The sequence below is a fragment of the Podarcis erhardii genome, assembly GCF_964252035.2.
Source record: "Podarcis erhardii genome assembly, chromosome: 9".
In the NCBI taxonomy this organism is placed as follows: domain Eukaryota; kingdom Metazoa; phylum Chordata; class Lepidosauria; order Squamata; family Lacertidae; genus Podarcis; species Podarcis erhardii.
The window spans coordinates 78,228,761-78,249,803 of NC_138512.1; the positions used below are offsets into that span (position 1 = coordinate 78,228,761).

General features: G+C 49.4%; 1 protein-coding gene and 1 long non-coding RNA gene across 6 annotated transcripts in view; both read left to right on the top strand.

Annotated features, from left to right (window-relative positions):
* The window catches only part of LOC309350301 (uncharacterized protein), a 29,372-nt gene extending 9,173 nt beyond the window's left edge, over positions 1 to 20,199 (top strand). For all 5 annotated transcript variants that reach the window (XM_081877203.1, XM_081877202.1, XM_081877204.1 and 2 more), the window contains 4 exons: positions 13,718 to 13,804; positions 14,654 to 14,805; positions 17,503 to 17,609; positions 20,020 to 20,199. In XM_081877203.1, coding sequence (XP_081733329.1) covers positions 13,718 to 13,804; positions 14,654 to 14,805; positions 17,503 to 17,609; positions 20,020 to 20,179 — 506 coding nt within the window. In that variant the 3' untranslated portion in view covers positions 20,180 to 20,199. The remainder of the gene's footprint in view (positions 1 to 13,717; positions 13,805 to 14,653; positions 14,806 to 17,502; positions 17,610 to 20,019) is intronic.
* On the top strand, positions 12,308 to 13,071 carry LOC309350447. Its single transcript, XR_014160381.1, has 2 exons — positions 12,308 to 12,400; positions 12,682 to 13,071. It is a non-coding gene; the product is annotated as an uncharacterized lncRNA (long non-coding RNA).
* Positions 20,200 to 21,043: the final 844 nt, after the last annotated feature.

Sequence of the window (21,043 nt, forward strand, 5' to 3'; positions counted from 1 at the left end):
GGTACCATGAGATGTCGCATTTCTACTGGTGAGGGCCCTTCTTGCATGGTTTGGGACCCCACGTTGCTAGGGCCTTCGGCTACCAGGGTTGGCGGTTTCCCTGCGACTGGTAGCTTCTCGGGACAGGAACGGGCGTAATGTCCACCCCCACCGCAGTAAAGGCACAGGTTCCCCTCCCGACGCCGCGACTTCTCCGAGGGGGAGAGCCGAGGTCGCGCAGCCCCGAGCGGCGTTGGCTCGACTGGCAACTCGGCTGTGGGCGTGGACCTGCTGGGAAGGACTGGCGCCAGGAGTCGGGAGTGCTGGCGGTCCCGGGTCTGGCGACGGTCCTCCAACCGATCGTCTATCTGCAGGCTCCGCTGAATGAGGGTATCCAGTGTGGTGGGACGATCCATCATGGCCAACTGGTCCAGTATCTCGTCCGGCAGTCCCTCAAGATACTGGTCCCGTAGTGCAGAGTCATTCCAAGACAAGTCTTGTGCCAACAGCCGAAATTCTGTGGCGTAGGCGGCGGCTGTGGACTTGTCCTGTCTCAACCGACGAATCGCCCGATTGGCTTGGCTCTCCTTCAGTGGGTTACCAAACGCAGTCTCTAAGTGGTTACAAAACCCCACATAGTCCGTTAGCAAAGGAGAGTCTTGCCGGAGCAGTGGCAAAGCCCACTTGGCCGCCTGGTCCTTTAACAAACTGATTAAAAAATGCACCTTGGTGCGGTCGTCAAGGAAGTTCCGGGCTCGCCCCTGAATGTACAACTTGGCCTGGGCGAGGAACATGGGAAAACTGGCCTGGGTCCCATCAAATTTCTCTGGCAAGGCCACTGGGTACTTGCCTGGAGCTAGGGCGTCGGCCCCAGGATCTGGAAAGGCTTCCAACCGCTGCTGAAGCGCCGCAACCACATCGCTTAGCTGCTGAACGGTGTGGGTCAAGGCCTGGTTTTCCTGGGCCAATGCCACCAGCGCAGCCGCCTGGTCAGCCATGGCCTCTGGCTCTTCCCGAACGCACCCCAACGAAGGGGGAGTGCGGGTGTGGCGGGAGCAAACTGTGCTGGTCCCGGGGGAAGGTACCGTGGGTGTAAGCAGAGTCCACACGAAGAGGGGCGAGGTCCAAGACGGGGAGCCGGGCGGAGAACAGGTACGCTGGAACAGGAGGCCGAGCTGGGAACTGGAACACCGGATAGTCAGGAACAGGAGGCCAAGCAGGGATCAGGAACACAGGAAGGTCCAAAGCCAACAACGACGTTGCTCCCGCAACCTGGGGCCAGGCTGACTGGGCTTTTATCCTCTTCTAAGGCCGGGGGCGGTCCCGACCCCCAGGAGCCCCGCCTCCTCTGGCCTTAAGGCGAGCACTCCTCCTGGGGGCAACCAGTTCCCTTCGCCTCTCTGCCCTAAGCCTCTGCAGATCAGGAGAGGCCGAAGGGTTACTGGGCCCTGGAGGAGGCTCACCTGTGGCCACTGAGTCGTCAAGCCCCTCTGGGGCCAGAAGGGCTTCACCTGGGGCCAGCTCCTGATGCTCTGTCACAGGTGCAGGCTCTTCAGCATCTAGGCCTTGCCCCAGTTCAGCCGGCCCTGGAGGCGGGGACTCCTGTGCAGGCTGGGATTCCTCTGGTTCATCCTCTGAATCGGAATCCCAGGCCATCACAACAGCTAATCATTTTGGCACCAGCCACAAAGACTAGGTTCTTCCACTCTTAATGGAAGTATGTCTTCGAATACCAGTTGCTGAAAACCACAGAAGGGCAGGGTTCTCTTGCACCTAGGTCCGGCTTACGAGTTGAACTTTGGCCCACTTGCCAATTCTTAGCAATGCTGGAGTTCTCGTACCCAGAAGACAATGGTTCAGCCCCAAACCAGAACATCAGCAAGACTCCATTCTAAGACCTGCAAAATGATCCAAGTGCCATGACACCCAACAACCAACCTGAACTGCACCAAGCCCAACAAGAAGACCACAATGTGCACACCCTGGAGTTATATGCCACGCCCCCGCCCCCCAGCTTTAAAAAACCAGAAAGTAGAGCAGTAAAGAGAGCATATCACTGAGTGTGTTAGTGCAAGCATATTGCTCATGTCTTCATCCAAAACTAACCCCAAAGGACAGGGCAGGAAGCAGTGTTGGATGACTGACAAGACCTCCCTGCAAGGCCCTTTCCACCTGGCCATGGGGTGAGGCCCACACTCACCAGCCCCACTGAAGAGGCTCCTCATGAGGCCGGAGGAACATTGCCTGGCTGTGGGGCATGAAGGCCGCTCCCTGCAAGGCCCTTTCCACCTGGCCTAGGGGGCGAGGCCCACACTCACCAGCCCCACTGAAGAGGCTCCTCATGAGGCTGGAGAAACATTGCCCGGCTGTGGGGCATGAAGGCCGCTCCCTGCAAGGCCCTTTTCACCTGGCCATGGGGCGAGGCCCACACTCACCAGCCCCACTGAAGAGGCTCCTCATGAGGCTGGAGGAACATTGCCTGGCTGTGGGGCATGAAGGCCGCTCCCTGCAAGGCCCTTTTCACCTGGCCATGGGGCGAGGCCCACACTCACCAGCCCCACTGAAGAGGCTCCTCATGAGGCCGGAGGAACATTGCCTGGCTGTGGGGCATGAAGGCCGCTCCCTGCAAGGCCCTTTTCACCTGGCCATGGGGCGAGGCCCACACTCACCAGCCCCACTGAAGAGGCTCCTCATGAGGCCGGAGGAACATTGCCTGGCTGTGGGGCATGGAGGCCGCTCCCTGCAAGGCCCTTTCCACCTGGCCATGGGGCGAGGCTCACACTCACCAGCCCCACTGAAGAGGCTCCTCATGAGGCCGGAGGAACATTGCCTGGCTGTGGGGCATGGAGGCCGCTCCCTGCAAGGCCCTTTCCACCTGGCCATGGGGTGAGGCCCACACTCACCAGCCCCACTGAAGAGGCTCCTCATGAGGCCGGAGGAACATTGCCTGGCTGTGGGGCATGGAGGCCGCTCCCTGCAAGGCCCTTTCCACCTGGCCATGGGGCGAGGCTCACACTCACCAGCCCCACTGAAGAAGCTCCTCATGAGGCCGGAGGAACATTGCCTGGCTGTGGGGCTTGGAGGCCGCTCCCTACAAGGCCCTTTCCACCTGGCCATGGGGCGAGGCTCACACTCAGCAGCCCCACTGAAGAGGCTCCTCATGAGGCTGGAGGAACATTGCCTGGCTGTGGGGCATGAAGGCCGCTCCCTGCAAGGCCCTTTTCACCTGGCCTAGGGGGTGAGGCCCACACTCACCAGCCCCACTGAAGAAGCTCCTCATGAGGCCGGAGGAACATTGCCTGGCTGTGGGGCTTGGAGGCCGCTCCCTGCAAGGCCCTTTCCACCTGGCCATGGGGCGAGGCCCACACTCACCAGCCCCACTGAAGAGGCTCCTCATGAGGCTGGAGGAACATTGCCTGGCTGTGGGGCATGAAGGCCGCTCCCTGCAAGGCCCTTTTCACCTGGCCATGGTGTTAGAGACTTCAGATTCTGTAAATTCAGAATCTAGACCAGAATGGAAACATCCAGGCAGCAATATTTCTTTGAGAAAATATTTTATTCAATTTGGTTTTGTCAGACAAAATCAAAGAGGGGAACATTCAGGAAAAATGAGAGAATGCCCCCGAACACCAGGGGCAGACAACTTTTATACCTTTTGGCAAAAGCACAGTTCAGCCCTTGACCCAGCCCTCAAACATTCCCCTTTATGCATATTCATTGAAGCTCAACCAATTAAAGAATTGATGGTGGCCTTTCGGTTCCAGGCTACATTATCCACTAGGTGGTGCTGTTAGCTTATAATCCTCTTGACCTATTTGCAATTCCTTGTAAAACCACATTGACCATCTGTTAGTCTTGTGGTGGGCTACATCTTCCTGTTGTTCGCTCTTTTCTCGGTCTGTTTACTGGAATTGGGTCAACAGTCAGAGCAGGTGTGAAGTGCTCTGACCACATTTGCTGCATTTACAAAAATGCTGTGTGCAGGCAGAGGAGAGAAATAGTTTTTAGCTTTTAGCTTGCTTCTTATAAAATGGCTTCGGTCTGGCTCTCCAAAGTGGACCCAGGTGGACCCCTGGTCCTCACTCCTTCATTCCCCCCTTTCCATCACGAAAATGCTGACCGGTTACGGTTCCTCATTTTCGATTGATGGACCTATAGGTACCACATTATAGAGAGCCAGATGGGAAAAGTTGGCATGGGAGGCCAGGGGACTCGCTTTGGCCAATACACAGGTAGGTTCTCCAATTCTCCAACCAGATACGATATTGTTCATGCCAGCAAGAATACAGGACCATCCAAAGAAATAGGGCATTACGTACCACTCCTACCCACCAATACTCGGGGCCATCCCTAATGTTCTTTTACCGCTGAAGGGCCCACTGATATTCGTATTCAATTATTCGCTGGACCTCAGGGGTGACTCTCCACCTTATTTCGGAAGCTCCTACCACTTGGATCAACTTCCCAACTATTCCCGGTGGGTGGAGACCCCTGTGGTTTCTTGGGAGAATACTATATCCAAAAGGGGCCCCTTCTTCCACGTAAATGATGTTGCACCCACAAGAATATATCCATCCCTGCAACGGCCTGACACACGGGGTGACTATATCAAGGGGTTCTGGTCCCAATACCAAAAGTCCTAGTGGTGCCTCTAAATTTGCTGGAGAGCAAGTCTCTACGTTGGGGATGCTGCCCTCGGGCACCCCTCCCATCCAATTCTTCTGGAACTAGGTGCCCTGTCTGTCTATTGGGTGGCAACCCTTATGCAGCCACAAAAATACCCTGCCACATTCAAGGGTATTCGGTGTGGAGTTACCAGGCCCAGTAGTTCAGGCAGTATTCTGGGATTTTGGGAGACTCGAGCCACCACAATAATCACAGGTGGGGCTGCAGAATTTACAGACACCTGTTCAGCAATTTTAATGCACACCTGGTTAAGGCTCCCACCCATGCAACACCTGGAGTAAGATTTGGGCCTGGTTTATCAAATGGGGTTGGTATGGTTCGGTAGGGTCAGGGCAATAAGACATAGAGCAAATCAATACAGAAAATAAGAGAGAAAATATAAAGTCTTTGTGACTGTCCTTGTGATGAGTAGTCGCAGGATCTCGTTGCCCGTGGCTCAACGCATTCCCGGTAGCGTCAAACACAAGGTGATGATCAGCTTCAGAGGGTCAGCAGGATTTCAGACGCGTGTGATGTACCCAGGGGATCACCTCGGCTACTTTCACTGCAGTTGGGGATGAGGGGGTTGCCAGACGCTGTCACCCAGTTGGAACTGGTGAACCGGCTCAGCGAGACTGCCGCAGGACTGCACGGTGTACGCTCGAGGGAATACCTGGAAAGGAAGCAAACACACACGACAAACACAGGGATTGCACTTGTCCTTGGGTGATGTGATCTCTCATCCGCCCCAAACTGGCGGGGGTGTCTCGGACGAAAGGGGGTGGCCTGCCATACAAAAGTTCAAAGGGTGATAGTCTCAGTCTCTTGGTTGGCGCACAGGACACAGTTTTGGGATATAGCAGCAGTTAGTTATAGCAACAGTTAGTTGTAGCAGCAGTTAGTTGAGATAGGTTGGTGATGTAGAGTATTCTCCCAAGGTGTGCTTTAGCAGCTGGGCTTCCCAAATGGGTGGATTCATGGTAATTCTTCACAATCACGCTGGCCAGATGCTGGGGCACCAAAAACACGGCTGTCTGGTAGATGAAACCATCCCTCCTGGAGTGTTGCTCCTTCTTGGCTTGCCCTCTGCTGTTCATCAAGGGTGTAACGCTGTTCCACATCGTCTGGAGTGAGTTCTGGGATTATTCTTTTGGCATAGCAGGCATTTTCTGGAAATCTGGGCTGCCAGTTGATAAAGGTTGGCTATATAGACATACTTCTCCAGCTGCTTGGTTGTGGCATCTGGCCTCATGTGGGTGGACTCATAGTATCTGGTTTGTTAGCAGTGCTTAAGATCCCTTCTGGGACCACTGCCCCAATAACTGAGGCTGGGGCTGGTTACCGGGCTGCTTCCTTGGCCACTCTGTCTGCCAATCGATTTCCCCTGGCCACTTCTCCTGGTCCAGTCTTGTGTCCATAATCTCAATGCAATCGTGCGTCTGTTCCTCACCTTCTCCTACCGGCAACAGGGTAGCTGGGTTGAGGGCGGTGGTGACCATGTCCCGACCTCTGCTATGGCCTTTGCAGTGCATCACATCAATCTCTTTGGGGGCCCATACAGCTTCTAGTAACGTCTCAACTTCTGGACCGTATTTCAGAGCTTTCCCGGCTCTTTCCATAGGGCGCCATGCGCATGCAGGGTTAAGAAGGCATATTTAGAATCAGTATAGATGTTAGCCTTGCATCCAGCTGCCAATTGCATGGCAATGCCTTTCGCTGTTGGACTTCACCTCAAAGGACAAATAACTCTTGGAGACTTTGGCCTCCTCAGAACTCTTGGAATGGCTTGCCTGGCCTGCACCCCCACTTTTGGGTGCTCTATTGCCTGAGGAACAGCTTGCAACTGCCTTTTCAGCCTTTCTCCAACACACAGTCCATCATACAGATGCGGTGAACCGTAGAAACAACTTCCCAAAGCAGCCTCAGCCCCCTCTGGGCTTGGTACTCAGCCCCCCTCTGGGCTTGGTACTCTTTCTGGGCATCCTCTAGGCCCCTCTGGTCTGGCTTCTACTGCGGCCTGACATGCCGTCTTCAGTGCTTGCCACGCAACCCAGGGCTTTCTCCCTTGTAGCATTGGCAACAGCCAAACACCAACGCTGGCTCTAAATGGCTAGCACCCTTTGGTCTCTCTCTAGAGCATCAGCCACGTCTCCTTTACAAGCCTCCACTACGCCTGTAAACTTCTTAATGGGCTGGGCAAAGCCTGTTTCAGCCTGTGTACTTTCCCATAGCTGCTTTTCTGCCAGTCAGTAATACATGCATTTTGACCAGGCTTCCCAATTGGCTCCATGCAGCCTTTTACAGGGGTAATTCTTATGGCCTTGCTGTTGCTGAGCAGGCATCTTCCTCCCCTTGGCTGCGGGTCTCTGAATGGCTACGGCGGACCCCTCGGATCCCTGGGCTGTGAGCCATTGCCGTGGCTATCACTGCTGCCTTTTCTTTCCTCCACTGCTTTTTCTCCCTCTTCTCAGTCTCTCCTCTTTGTTTAAACACCTTCTGGGCGATGGTCATGATCTGAGATCTGCACATGCCCTGGAACTCAGGCTGTTTTTGGATTTTGGTTCTAATGTCCTTTGCACATTGTCCTATGATAGGTACTTAGAGCATTGCGATTGTCCACATTATTTGGGTCCCACTGTGGGTTGGTTAAGGGATATCGTTGAGGCCACTCTGCCTCCTGAACCTGCTGTTCTTTTAGGTGTTCTAGAGCCTGTGTATTAATTCTCCTCCTTTCCTCTGAAGTAAAGAGAGTGTTCAGCAATTGCTGACAGTCTGTCCAGGTAGGCTCATGTGCTGCAAATATAGAGGACAGCAAGTCCACCATTGCCTGGGGCTTCTCAGCAAACGCAGGGGTGTGGGTCTGGTCTTCCAATTCATCAAATCAATGGTGGTGAAGGGGACATATTGAAGGGTGAATGTCCTAGGCTGCGGTGGCGGGGCAGGTGGGGCAAGGACATTTTGACCACCGTCTTGACCTGCTGGACGTGCAGGGGGTGGAGGTGGTGGATTGTTAAAAACCACGCGAAGGGGGGTCAGGACTGTTGTCCCTGCCTCTACACTGGACGTGGGCTGATTGGATCTGCACTGTTTTAGGTACTTTCCAAAGGCTTTTTCTCGACCCCTGTGATAAGCATCTGCAGCATCTCGATACATAGTGGTCGAACTTCTGTATTTGCTCATCTTTTTCCTCAATTCTTTAAGACTGGGGTATAATTCATCCAGGACCTGGTCACTGGGCTCTGCCTTGTGTACTTCTGGGCTGGCTGGCAGCCCCCCCTTTCCTGCTTTGGCTCCTGGGGCTGCATATCGGGGCAGCGGTGGAGCTTTGAGGATATGGGGCTGTCCCTGTCCTCCCAAGGGGGCCACCACGGCACTTTTGCCTCGGATCCCTGGTAAATGGGCTTCTTGAGGCGTTTTCCTGCCTGTGCTCCTTTAATTTCATTGATCAGTCTTATATTTCTTCAGCCAGGGGGGTGGGGGGGGTTCTCTATTATCACGTAAACCTCTAGAACTTCATCCATGTTCACAAACTCATCCAAGTTAAATGGAGAAAGTTCTTCCTCTTTTTTTTATGCAGTTTTTGTTTTGTTTTGTTTTGTTTTGTTTTTTTAAACTTCTAGTAGCTCTGCCAGCAGACACCTGACCTTGGCTGCTCACACCCTGTGGTCAGCTTCAGGTGTCCGGATTATTTCTTCATCTGTTCCCTCATCCCTTTTCTGTGGCAACTAACTTGTCAACTGTGGTGGCCACAAAGATGCAGGTCTTCTCTTGAGGCTCCTCTGCCTAAGCCTCAAACCAGGGGTCTGTTACAGTGTTCTCTGAGACACACCTGAGCTCTGAGCCATCCAGCTGGTGCCTGATTAAGGGCACCAATTAAATTGTCCTCCCTGTCTCAACTGTAACTGCTATAGGTCTGAAAGCATTTCATAGTTCCTAGCCATAGACCACCTCTCACTGGTTATCAGAGAAGCTAGGGGGCTGCTGGTGGTTTCCCTGATGTGTTCCAAGCTGCCGCTGGTCACAAAGCTACCCAGCTCTTCCCTAACTAAGTTCTGGGATTTAGGTTGGCCTCCCTGGTCAAGCTGTAGTTACTATAGGGATCAAAACTATTGGAGGTCTGCAAGGCTCATGTGCTTCCCAGTTCAGTAATGGGCTTTGGAGAAACTAGGAGGCTTGCCTTACTACCAAAGCCACAGCTCAGCAGAGAATTCTCCAGCTCTGCCTGGCTGAACTCTTGCCTTCATTGAGGTCCAGAGATCTGAAACCTTTGTATACACTCTAGTTCTGTATACTAACTTGGATAACCTAAGGGATCTCTGGAGCGATCCCCTCCATCGCTCCCAAATCTGAATCTGAGTCTGAAACTCTTCCCTAAGTAGATACTCAGCCTCAAAGAGATACTCCTTGTTGCCCTGTCCCAGCTAGAGCCTCTATGTTTCTTCCCAGTTCACACAGAGTGCGCAAGCGTTCTGGCATCATCACAATGCCATAGTCTCCGCTGAATCCTTTCTTGAAATTGTTCAGCATGCATTGCAGGGGAGTTACCGGACTTTTTTGAGCCACCCCCTCCCATATTTAATATGGTCCTTGTGCAGCGTCCCCAAACACCAAACACACACACATGCAGTTCCCAATTTTCCTTGCCCAGTCGAGCTCGCGCTGCTGGGAAACGAAGTACTTATTGGTTCTACCCCAGGGGAATACCCTGGGGTTGCACACACACATGCACCAAGTGCCTCTTTCACTGGACGCTGTACCACACACTAGCCTCCCGGTTCCCCCCCTTTTTCCTTTCTGCCTTCCTTATACCTTTAAATCCTTAAGCGTGGGTGGTTTTCAGGGGCCAACTCTACCCTTACTGCCACCAAGCACGCTGGAGATGTGATCAAGATCTCCCTTCTCCTTAAAAAAGGAGGCTTCCTATTCCCCACAGGACTTGTTTTCCTCTACTCACCCCAGCCGGCTGGCCTCTGTCCTGTCCTGTCAACCTCGGTCCTTCAATCCGTTGTCTCCTCTCACAGGATCCAGCAGAAGGGTCAAATTGGCTTCGCCCTCCTCCGAAGAAAAACCTCGGTGGCGCCAGGAGTAAGCGGCCTATTGGCTCTTCCCCTGCGTCCTGTCTAGAAAAGGACAAGGGAGCTGCCTTCTGGTCTTTTTGAGGACTTAAGGTCCTTGATCCGAGTCACCTGTGGCACCAGAAATGTTAGAGACTTCAGATTCTGTAAATTCAGAATCTAGACCAGAATGGAAACATCCAGGCAGCAATATTTCTTTGAGAAAACATTTTATTCAATTTGGTTTTGTCAGACAAAATCAAAGAGGGGAACATTCAGGAAAAATGAGAGAATGCCCCCGAACACCAGGGGCAGACAACTTTTATACCTTTTGGCAAAAGCACAGTTCAGCCCTTGACCCAGCCCTCAAACATTCCCCTTTATGCATATTCATTGAAGCTCAACCAATTAAAGAATTGATGGTGGCCTTTCGGTTCCAGGCTACATTATCCACTAGGTGGTGCTGTTAGCTTATAATCCTCTTGACCTATTTGCAATTCCTTGTAAAACCACATTGACCATCTGTTAGTCTTGTGGTGGGCTACATCTTCCTGTTGTTCGCTCTTTTCTCGGTCTGTTTACTGGAATTGGGTCAACAGTCAGAGCAGGTGTGAAGTGCTCTGACCACATTTGCTGCATTTACAAAAATGCTGTGTGCAGGCAGAGGAGAGAAATAGTTTTTAGCTTTTAGCTTGCTTCTTATAAAATGGCTTCGGTCTGGCTCGCCAAAGTGGACCCAGGTGGACCCCTGGTCCTCACTCCTTCAATGGGGCGAGGCCCACACTCACCAGCCCCACTGAAGAGGCTCCTCATGAGGCCGGAGGAACATTGCCTGGCTGTGGGGCATGAAGGCCGCTCCCTGCAAGGCCCTTTCCACCTGGCCTAGGGGGCGAGGCCCACACTCACCAGCCCCACTGAAGAGGCTCCTCATGAGGCCAGAGGAACATTGCCTGGCTGTGGGGCATGAAGGCCGCTCCCTGCAAGGCCCTTTTCACCTGGCCTAGGGGGTGAGGCCCACACTCACCAGCCCCACTGAAGAGGCTCCTCATGAGGCCAGAGGAACATTGCCTGGCTGTGGGGCATGGAGGCCGCTCCCTGCAAGGCCCTTTCCACCTGGCCATGGGGCGAGGCTCACACTCACCAGCCCCACTGAAGAGGCTCCTCATGAGGCCGGAGGAACATTGCCTGGCTGTGGGGCATGGAGGCCGCTCCCTGCAAGGCCCTTTCCACCTGGCCATGGGGTGAGGCTCACACTCACCAGCCCCACTGAAGAGGCTCCTCATGAGGCCGGAGGAACATTGCCCAGCTGTGGGGCATGAAGGCCGCTCCCTGCAAGGCCCTTTTCACCTGGCCTAGGGGGTGAGGCCCACACTCACCAGCCCCACTGAAGAGGCTCCTCATGAGGCTGGAGGAACATTGCCTGGCTGTGGGGCATGGAGGCCGCTCCCTGCAAGGCCCTTTCCACCTGGCCATGGGGCGAGGCTCACACTCACCAGCCCCACTGAAGAGGCTCCTCATGAGGCCGGAGGAACATTGCCTGGCTGTGGGGCTTGGAGGCCGCTCCCTACAAGGCCCTTTCCACCTGGCCATGGGGCGAGGCCCACACTCACCAGCCCCACTGAAGAGGCTCCTCATGAGGCCGGAGGAACATTGCCTGGCTGTGGGGCGTGGAGGCCGCTCCCTGCAAGGCCCTTTCCACCTGGCCATGGGGTGAGGCCCACACTCACCAGCCCCACTGAAGAGGCTCCTCATGAGGCCGGAGGAACATTGCCCAGCTGTGGGGCATGAAGGCCGCTCCCTGCAAGGCCCTTTTCACCTGGCCTAGGGGGTGAGGCCCACACTCACCAGCCCCACTGAAGAGGCTCCTCATGAGGCCGGAGGAACATTGCCCAGCTGTGGGGCATGAAGGCCGCTCCCTGCAAGGCCCTTTTCACCTGGCCTAGGGGGTGAGGCCCACACTCACCAGCCCCACTGAAGAGGCTCCTCATGAGGCCAGAGGAACATTGCCTGGCTGTGGGGCATGGAGGCCGCTCCCTGCAAGGCCCTTTCCTCCTGGCTTAGGGGGCTGGGCCCGCACCCACCAGCCCTACTATGTTAAATATGTATTCTGTAGTTGACCTCCTTTGTAATCTTTTATTCTCAAATCTTTAAGATAATATTTTAGTTTTCTGTCACGTTGCTTTCACTGTATACTCTATATTTTACTTTCTTCAGATTGTTTTATTTATATTTTATTGATTCAATATGCTGTAAACCGCTTTGATATTTTCTTAAAAATATAAAGCGGTATAGAAATGTAAAAAATAATAAAACAACAACACTGTCACATCAATCTAGCTGCAGAGGCAAGCAATTTTATCCTCAGTGCTACGTGATATAAGAATTAAAGACCCCGGGTGTATATATATTTATTTTAATAATGTTTCAGTCTTTCATATTAATTGCATTTAACCTTTTAAAATGTATGAGGCTTTATTTCTGTGAGTTCTCCATTTGTGAGTCTCTCTTTATCTGACCCTGAAAGCAGCACAAATGGCAGGATGTTTTCCTATGAGCTAGTACCAGGGTGTTAAGCAGAAAGACAAATGGAGGAATGTTATTAAAGGAATGTTATTAAAGACTGATCATAGACTAGGTGGCCAAAGCAAAGTGGGACATCCAATACCTAAAAAGAGCAAAAGGCACTTCTGGTCAACCCCAAGGTGATAGATAGGTAGCCGTGTTGGTCTGCCATAGTCAAAACAAAACAAATTCCTTCCAGTAGCACCTTAAAGACCAACTAAGTCAGTTCTTGGTATGAGCTTTCGTGTGCATGCACACTTCTTCAGATACACTCTGAAGAAGCACACTTCTTCAGATGCACACTTCTTCAGATACACCGTGTATCTGAAGAAGTGTGCATGCACACGAAAGCTCATACCAAGAACTGACTTAGTTGGTCTTTAAGGTGCTACTGGAAGGAATTTGTTTTGTTTTGCCCAAGGTGATAGTGGGGGAAGTGGAGAGCAGGAAGACACATACATGTTTTCTATCCCATGGCTTGTAACCTTTCCTGACGTATGAGAAAATGTTTGGTGACTCTTTGTTTGCTATGTTTGAACTACTATATAAGCTTTTGTTCTGAAGCGCCTCGGGACAGACCTTCTCAACTAGCACCTTGGGTTGAGCTCTGTCCTATTGCAATAGATAAATAAAATACAATTGTACCTTGGAAGTCAATTGGAATCTGTTCCGGAAGTTTGTTCAACTTCTAAAACATTTTGAAACCAAAGTGCGGCTTCCGATTTGATCGTTTGGGAGCCAATTTGGTCAGGAGCCAAGGCGTTTGAGATCCAAGGTACAACTAAATAAAAATACTGAGTCTCAAAATCTGGATGCTGGACTCGAAATAATTTCCTTGGTTTTGTGGTTTATTTAAAAGGTGGTCCCACACTTGGGTCACAAACAGAAGTGGTGCAGAGGTGAATTCTTAGCACACAAGCAACAGAATCACAACACCTCTCTAAGATCTCCAGAGCAGGGACGCGGACTTATAAAAAATATTGGGGGGGCCCGGGAAAGCTCATGAATAATAAATAAGCTCATGAATATGCAAATAAAGTGGCGCCGCCTCCTCGTGAGCGAATAGGGGAGAGCGTGCTGCGCCTATTAATCAGCTCCAAAGGAAATTGGGTGGAGCTTTTGCTCGGGAGGGAGGGCAGGAGGCATGCAGCCCGCCCCTCCCTGTGCATTTTGGGCTGGGGGAGGGGCGGCGATGGCGCTCTGCTGGAGGGGCGCCGGAGATTATTGGGGGGGCGGAGCCCCCCCAAACGAATTTTTGAGGGGGCTCGGGCCCCCTCAAGCCCCATGGAGTCGGCGCCTATGCTCCAGAGCACAGTTAATCAGATCAATGCTCAGCAGATTACAGACCACCCAGAATGCTAGAATGTGGCCCGTCACAAGTTATAGGGAAACAGCCTTTTTATAAAGTTGAATAGCTGTTTGAGATCTCACTGACCTGGATTATCCAAACCTTTCAGATTCTGAAATACTTGCTGAAGCTGAGAAGTTAGCAGGTGAATTGCTTATATGGGCTGACAGAGCAAATGAAGTCCAGTCTGCAATCAGTAAGTTATTCTTAAGATGGTGATGTTGAGGGTATAATGTTCTGTACCTTCTCCATTGAAGACTTTATCTGCAAGCAGAATCATAGAATTGTACAGTTGGAAGGAACCCCAAGTGTAATCTAGTCCAACCCGCTACTATGCAAGAATCTTATCTGAAGTATCTTGTCTAAATATGTGTCAAATAAACTATACTTCTTAACGACACTCACCTCCACTATTCCTCGATTTTCTCAATGGAAACACAACCCTGGGCAAGCAACCGGAACCTCCCAGAATCTTGCTACTGCTCGGCAGAGATTGGGGGTGCCACACAATCTTCATAGCATTACCAATCTGTTGATGAATGCAAACATTGGAACAGCGAAGGAAAAGGAGGACAAATGACCTGGCTAAATATGTCCTTTATTAGAACAAATCTTTCAGAGTGTTAGCTACCATGTCTTTTGTTGGATTGTAATGAAATATCAGTATGTAATTCATAATGACTTAATTTAAATACAGTGGTACCTCGGTTTACAAACTAAATCCATTTTGGAAGTCCGTTCTTAAACCAAAACCGTTCTTAAACCGAGGCGTGCTTTCCCTAATGAGGCCTCCCGCCGCCAGTGCCCTTCCACCATTTGGATTCTGTTCTTTGACTGAGTTAAAGTTCTCAATCCAGGACACTACTTCCGTTTTTGTGGAGTTTGTAAGCCAAATCGTTCTTAAACCGGACTGTTCTTAAACCGAAGTACCACTGTAATAATAATAATAAAACCTGTAAGACCTTCAGTCCAGCTAAAACTGGTTTGTTTGTTTTCCTCTCTCTCTCCGCCCCCTCCCCTTCCCAATTTCTGGCTGTATTCAAAGATGACCTCACTTCAGATCATCATCAAAAGTGGCAGATATATAAAGAGGCTCTCTATTTATTTGATGAAGGACTAGTAGACTGGAGTCAGGCAGACAGCTTTTGTGAGAGTCAAAAATCCAAACTGGTTATTATTGAAAACGAAAAAGAGGAGGTAACCTAGCTGAACACTGTATATAGAAATGGCATGAATAATCCTTTGCAGTTTGATGGTTTTAAGCCTTCCTGGGCAAGATACTTTGGCCATAGCTGCACCATACATTTAAAGCATGATTGTACCACTTTATGGTCATGGCATCCCCCAAAGGATGCTGGGAAGTTTGTTAAAGATACTGAGAGCTTTTTAGCAGACCTCCTATTCCCCTCACAGTGTTACAATTCCCAGAGTTCTGTGGGAAGTGGGATGGATAGATAACCCACTTTGGAATCTGAGGGGGAAAAGAGCCCTCCTAACAACTAACAACTCTCAGTACCAAACAAGAAATTACAGCTCCTAACTTCCTGTTCTAGTCTGTGCCAATAGTGGCATCTCTCCCATTCGTGAGAAAGACTCTGGCACAGGGGAAGGGGGTAACCTGAGGCTGAATTGCCTTCCGTACTTCCTTGAGGGATATAAAGGAGAAAAGATACCCACGGTCATCTCCTGAACCCGTTCCTGCCTCCATGGAAGCAGAGGTGTGTGAGGCGCTGGGTGCTAAGCCCTCTGCAATTGAAGCAGTCTCTAAGTCCACTGTGCCTTTTCCCCTCCTAAACTGAAGGGATTCAAAGAAGATGAAGATGTGACGCAGATTAAAATTTGGACTCTTGGATTGTGTTGGTGTTATCCTGCGTAGTGAGTGATGTAGCAGAACAGATTCCCTTCAATATAGCAGGAAGCTAGTTTGCAGATTTGTTTGAATCTGAAATATACTCAGAGTCGAGAGTGGATTTCATGCTCTTTATTCAGCTCATAGTGGTGAGGAGGAATGAAAGTTTCCCCAAAGTATCTGCTTTAAATGCATTATTTACACAATAGGCCCCACGTGATTGGCTAATTCCGGAATTCTCCTGTAGGCCAATCAGGTTGTGGTTTCACTTCCATCTGGAGCTGGATTGGGTGGCTCCTGCAGACCAATCATATTCCTGCATTGTTCTAGGACCAATCAGACTGCTGCATTTTGGATCCTATTCAACTCAGTACATAACAGAATCTCTTTAGTTAAGTAATCCAATCTGGCTTGCCCAGATGGATTATTCCTGGTGTCCCCTTTTATCCCTCTTAGAAGAATAAAGAAACAAGTCTTTTCTTTCGAAATAAAAAGAGGTTTACTCACATTTCAGTTCACGATTCGACCCCTGAAAGGCAAGCTTTACTTTAGTAGTTACATAACAATCTGTGAATTCATCTCGCATGGAGATTGAGCTCATGTGCTGCTGGCTGAAAGCCAGCAGACAGCAAAATTTACATTAAGAGAATAACATGGCTGCATGAGAGCAGCAAGCAAGAGATCGGCAAGAGAGGGAGGATGGCTGCGTGACTGCTCTTTTATGGAGTCAGCCAGGGCCATGCCCATCTCCCAGGTCACATCCAGGTGGAAGGATGCTCCACACCAGCGGAACAGGAAGTTACACTGACTGGATGTCCCCACTTGTGCCCACTCTAGGGAAATAAGAATATTGCATTTGACTGCACCAGTGGGTTACATCCCACAGAGCAGACAATAAGAACTTAGTGAACCCCAAGTGATCCAACTTGATAGAGGAAGCCTTGTTGCACATGCTAACAGCAAACCCCACCGGTGAGTTTAGACAGGACATTCCTGCATTGCAGGGGGTTAGACCTTTGGGGTCCCTTCCAACTCTACAATTCTGGGATTCTGGGCTAGAAAGGAGCAGATTTCTAGAAGAACTGGGATTTCTATTGGTGGGATATATCCATTTGAGAATCTCAGATTGGGGGAGAGGCTATAATATGGATTTGAACTGTGAAATATCTAGGAGAATGTGGTTAGTGTCGTCGTCCTCCCACTCCCCCCCCAAAAAAAAATAATAATAATATGGGCTGGTTGCTATGATCTTACTGGTGGGAAATTACACCAAGCAAGATGGTTGATCTTGGAGTTTCTATCTTAAAGAAAAAGACTTCAGACTACATGTGATGTGGGACTAGTACTATATTCTGGCTCCTGTAATGTCAATACTAGGTCATCTGCAAATGCTTTCAATTTGTACTGTTTAGCTCCGACTTGTATACCTTTAACCAGTTGGTCCCTTCTACATGTGATGTGGGACAGAGGAGCTGAGCAGCAAGAAGACTAATTATTGGACTGGATTGCTATGTTACTATATATGCATATGGAAGGAGAGGAAGTTTTATTTTAATTAACATTAATTAATAATTTAGTAGGGATTGACAATCTGATAAGTAGCCTCACTTGTCAAAACTGGAAATGTTAAATAATGTATGTGCAGGAATTGATTGCTAGAGAGCTGTTTGAAAAGTAAAAATATTGTATTTTGTAAGGTTATTTGTAATGTCTGAAGATAAACTAGAAGTAATCGGGAAATATGATGCAGCATGAAGGAGAATCATTAACATGTCTAGGAAGACTTATGGGAAGTCAGATTTGGAAAAATGTTAAATTTGTTTTAATTAGTGACTAATTTGTAAAGAAAAAATGAAAATCAATTTTAAAAAATTGCCCCCCCCCCCAAAAAAAACCCTACAGTTCCCAGGATGCCTTGGAGGCAGCACTGACTGTTTAAAGTGGTATGATACTTCACAGTGCAGATGGGGCCACAGTCTGGGGGTGATCTGAGAGGGGATTCTGGCCTCTCATTCCTAGGAAAGACTTTCTGATTGTGCTTTTAGCAGGAGTTCCTGGAAAATGCAATTAAAAATGAACAGCATGACTTCTGGATTGGGCTCCGTCATTTCGTTGGATGGAAATGGATAGATAACACTTACCCACCACGATAGTGAGTCTTGAAGCAACGTTTCTCTGTTTATTGTATTGTAGAAACTTTGCTAAGAATTTGTTTTTTGCTCTTCATTGAAAGCTCTTCCTGTCCTTTGCCTGCATCTAGAACCCAGCACAGTATTTTATTTCCATTGCATTTTATGTTCCATGTCAGAGAGACGGTTTTGTAGGAAGGAAGCAATATTATATTGTCCAGCTTCATCAGAAATGGTAATGCTGCGTAGTTTGACGGGGCTTGATAGTAGTTTCATGCTCAACAATGAAGGGCTTCTACACTGAGACAAGAAATCACCCCATATGGCGGGGGCTGGTCCAGCAGGGCGAATGTGCCTCACCAACCTCAGTCTGTCCTCAGCCTTCTTATACCTACAACCAATCTGGGGTGGGGTGGCGGTGGTTCCTCCAGTCGCTGGCTCCACATATGGTTAGTCTCCTTGCCTTCCACTCTGCCACTTCTTATGGGCACCAGCCACCTGGGACTCCACATAGCCAAATGCCCCCTCACCCATGCCTTCTCACAGTCTCTCTCCACCCTCACCATGTAAATGGACACTGTAGTCCTTCAAAACACCCCAGTTCTTCATCTTCTTATAGCCGTGTAAGATTGTCTTCCATGAACACAGTCTTAACAGTGAGTCCGTAAGTGGATCCACACATCCTTCCACAGCGGGGACTGGTTTCCTGGCGGGAGTTGAGCACGGTGAGGGTTTGCCAAATGTGCCTTCCTCTTAGCACGTTTCTCCCTTTTGTCCTGAGTTTGAGTGTCTTCAAAGTCCATGACACCTTTAGTAAAGGCTGTTCAACTGGAGTGCTCACAGGCCAGTGATTCCCAATTGTCGGTGTTTATACTACATTCTTTAATATTTGCCTTGAGAGAGTCTTTAAACCTCTTTTGTTGGCCACCGGCATTACACTTTCCATTTTAAAATTCGGAATAGAGTAGTTACTTTGGAAGACAGGCATCCGAACAATATGACCAGTCCATGACTAGAGCAGGGTGGCGACAACATGTCCCCTTTGCTTCCCCCTCAGTTTTGATCCTCTCCATTCTTTGGAAGACCAAGCAATGCTTTTTGACCTCACCTTGTTAAAATATGATAGTTTGTCTCTTTGAACAGAGAAGAAAACGTAAGTGTGAAGAATTCTACTGCTTCTTAAATGTTTTCTAAAGTGTAGGAATGCAGGTACACAAGGCTTGCATTGTTCCATAGTATCATTCAGTGGTTATTGTTGCTTTCCACCATCATCACCCCAGTTAATTATTAGCTCTGGCACTACATAATGAAGAATCTACTGGAACCGCAGGATCCTATATCCACTCAGAACTAATGAGTGTGGAGAAAGAGGATAGAGAAAAGGTTTTCTCCTACTCTCATTACTCTAGAAGTCATCTTTCTTAAAAGCCACTTTTCCCTAGTGTGCGATACCGCCTCCTGGGGGGCACTGGAACGATCCAAGGGGGCGTTGAATAAAAATAAGTGGGGTGGAAGAGAAGAGAAGAGAAGATTCATCTGTTATGTAATGATGCTTACTGCCAGGGTGGGCTCCGTTGTGGGTTGGCAACAAAAGTTCCCCTGGATCCGGCAATTGTGCTGGAGGTGAGATGTTTTCCCAGGTTAGGGTGAACCATTTTTGGCTTCACCCAGACCCAGGAAGTGGATCGCAGATTGCCTGCCTATTTGGCCCATGGCAGGCAGGATGCGGAACCAGCTCCGCCCCTGGGATGGATTGGACTGAACCGGCAGTCTTAACTCTGGTCCGCTCCATGGAATTTTAATCTGTCTTTACTATGTTGTAGGACGTAGGTAGAAACAGGGCTTTTTTCAGGGGAAACTCACAGGAACTCAGTTCTGGCACCTCCCAGGTGGGTGCAATTGCCATTCGAAGAGACAGAGGGAGGTGTTCATGGTGAGTTCCAGCATCTTTTTTCTAGAAAAATAGCATTGGGTAGAAATACAGACACATAAAAGAATGCAAATTTGTCACTGCATCTTTTATTTGTTCACGTAAAGAAGGTTGGTTCCGGGGGGGGGGGCTGAGTATTTTTATTTTTTCCCTGAAAAGAGGGTGTTAGGCCAAATAAGATTGGGAGCCTCTGCTTTAAAGCCTTCCAAGTTTGTGGCCATCACCCCCTCCTGTGGAAGTGAGTTCCACAGGTTAACTCTATGCTGTCTGAAGAAGCCTTTTCTTTTTTCAGTGCAGCTTCATTTAATGCCCTGGAATCTGAGGGTTCTGAGATGGGGAGATCTCTTAATGCTGAAATAAAGTACACACCCCATGTTGATGGACAGGGAAACCAAGCCAGATGTGCAGGGTATAAATAAATTAATAATAATAATAATAATAATAATAATAATAATAATTTGCTTTTAACTCACTCATTGATTTGTGCTTCCTTTTCTTTTCAGTTATTGGGTAGTCGGTAAGCCAGACAACCCGCTTTATAGTCCAGTCGCTGCAATAAAAGCAAAGTGTGCAACACCCCTGCGATGTTGGGAGAACTTTCCCCGTCTTGATCAAAAAAGAAGCATATGTAAGAAGAAGCCTGATAAACAATGGTTCAATTAAAACTCTTCGTGGACAGTGAATCAACCCACCTTTAATAGAAGCCATGGTCAATTTTCCAGATTATGGAATTAAGGGCATGGAAGAGATTTGGTCTCTGACACCAAAAGCCCCTTGTCAATCCTGCATCCTCAGGTGACCTGATTTTGCAACCTCAGATAATGGAAACTCCTGGAAAATAAAGCAAGAAGGACTCAGTCGTAGCCCATGTTCTGCTGCAATAATTAATCCAATACAGTCTTCCCCTACCCAGTGCCTTCTAGGTGCCATCAGCCCTAACCAACAGGTTGCGTTGGAGGAAGATTGATTTAGTATACCTGCTAGAGGGGAACATTTTACCAGATTGGGGGTGGGGAGGTGAACACAACACTCTTGTCTTTAAGGATTACTCCCTCTATTGGCAACAGGAAGGGTTTTCATGGCCTTTCTAGGGGTAGGAGCCATCTCACTTCCCCAAGACCAAGCCTGCCTGCAGTCAATGGTGTCTCTCTTTGTTTCTGAGAGAATTGGTCTTCCTGTGAGTGTGTCAGTTTCCTTTGTCTTGTTCCATATTATGACTTGCAGACATCAGCCGGGGCATGGGCCAACTATCAGTTAGTACTTCACCACACTTCGACCAGTGGGGTCAACAGAGAATCCACAGCTCCAGCAGTCTTCCAGCTGAACATCAGAGTTTTCCTGGTTTCCGGTAGCCAGAAGAGATCCACCAGCTCTTTACCACACTAGCTCACACTGTGCTGTGTAAAACCCACCAAACACAGTTGATCGCCAACTCTCGCCTTGTTGCCCCCAAATTACAGAATGCAATGCAGTCTTGACTTCTATACCAGTTTCTGCACATATGCACATTCCTGAGATAAAGTTACA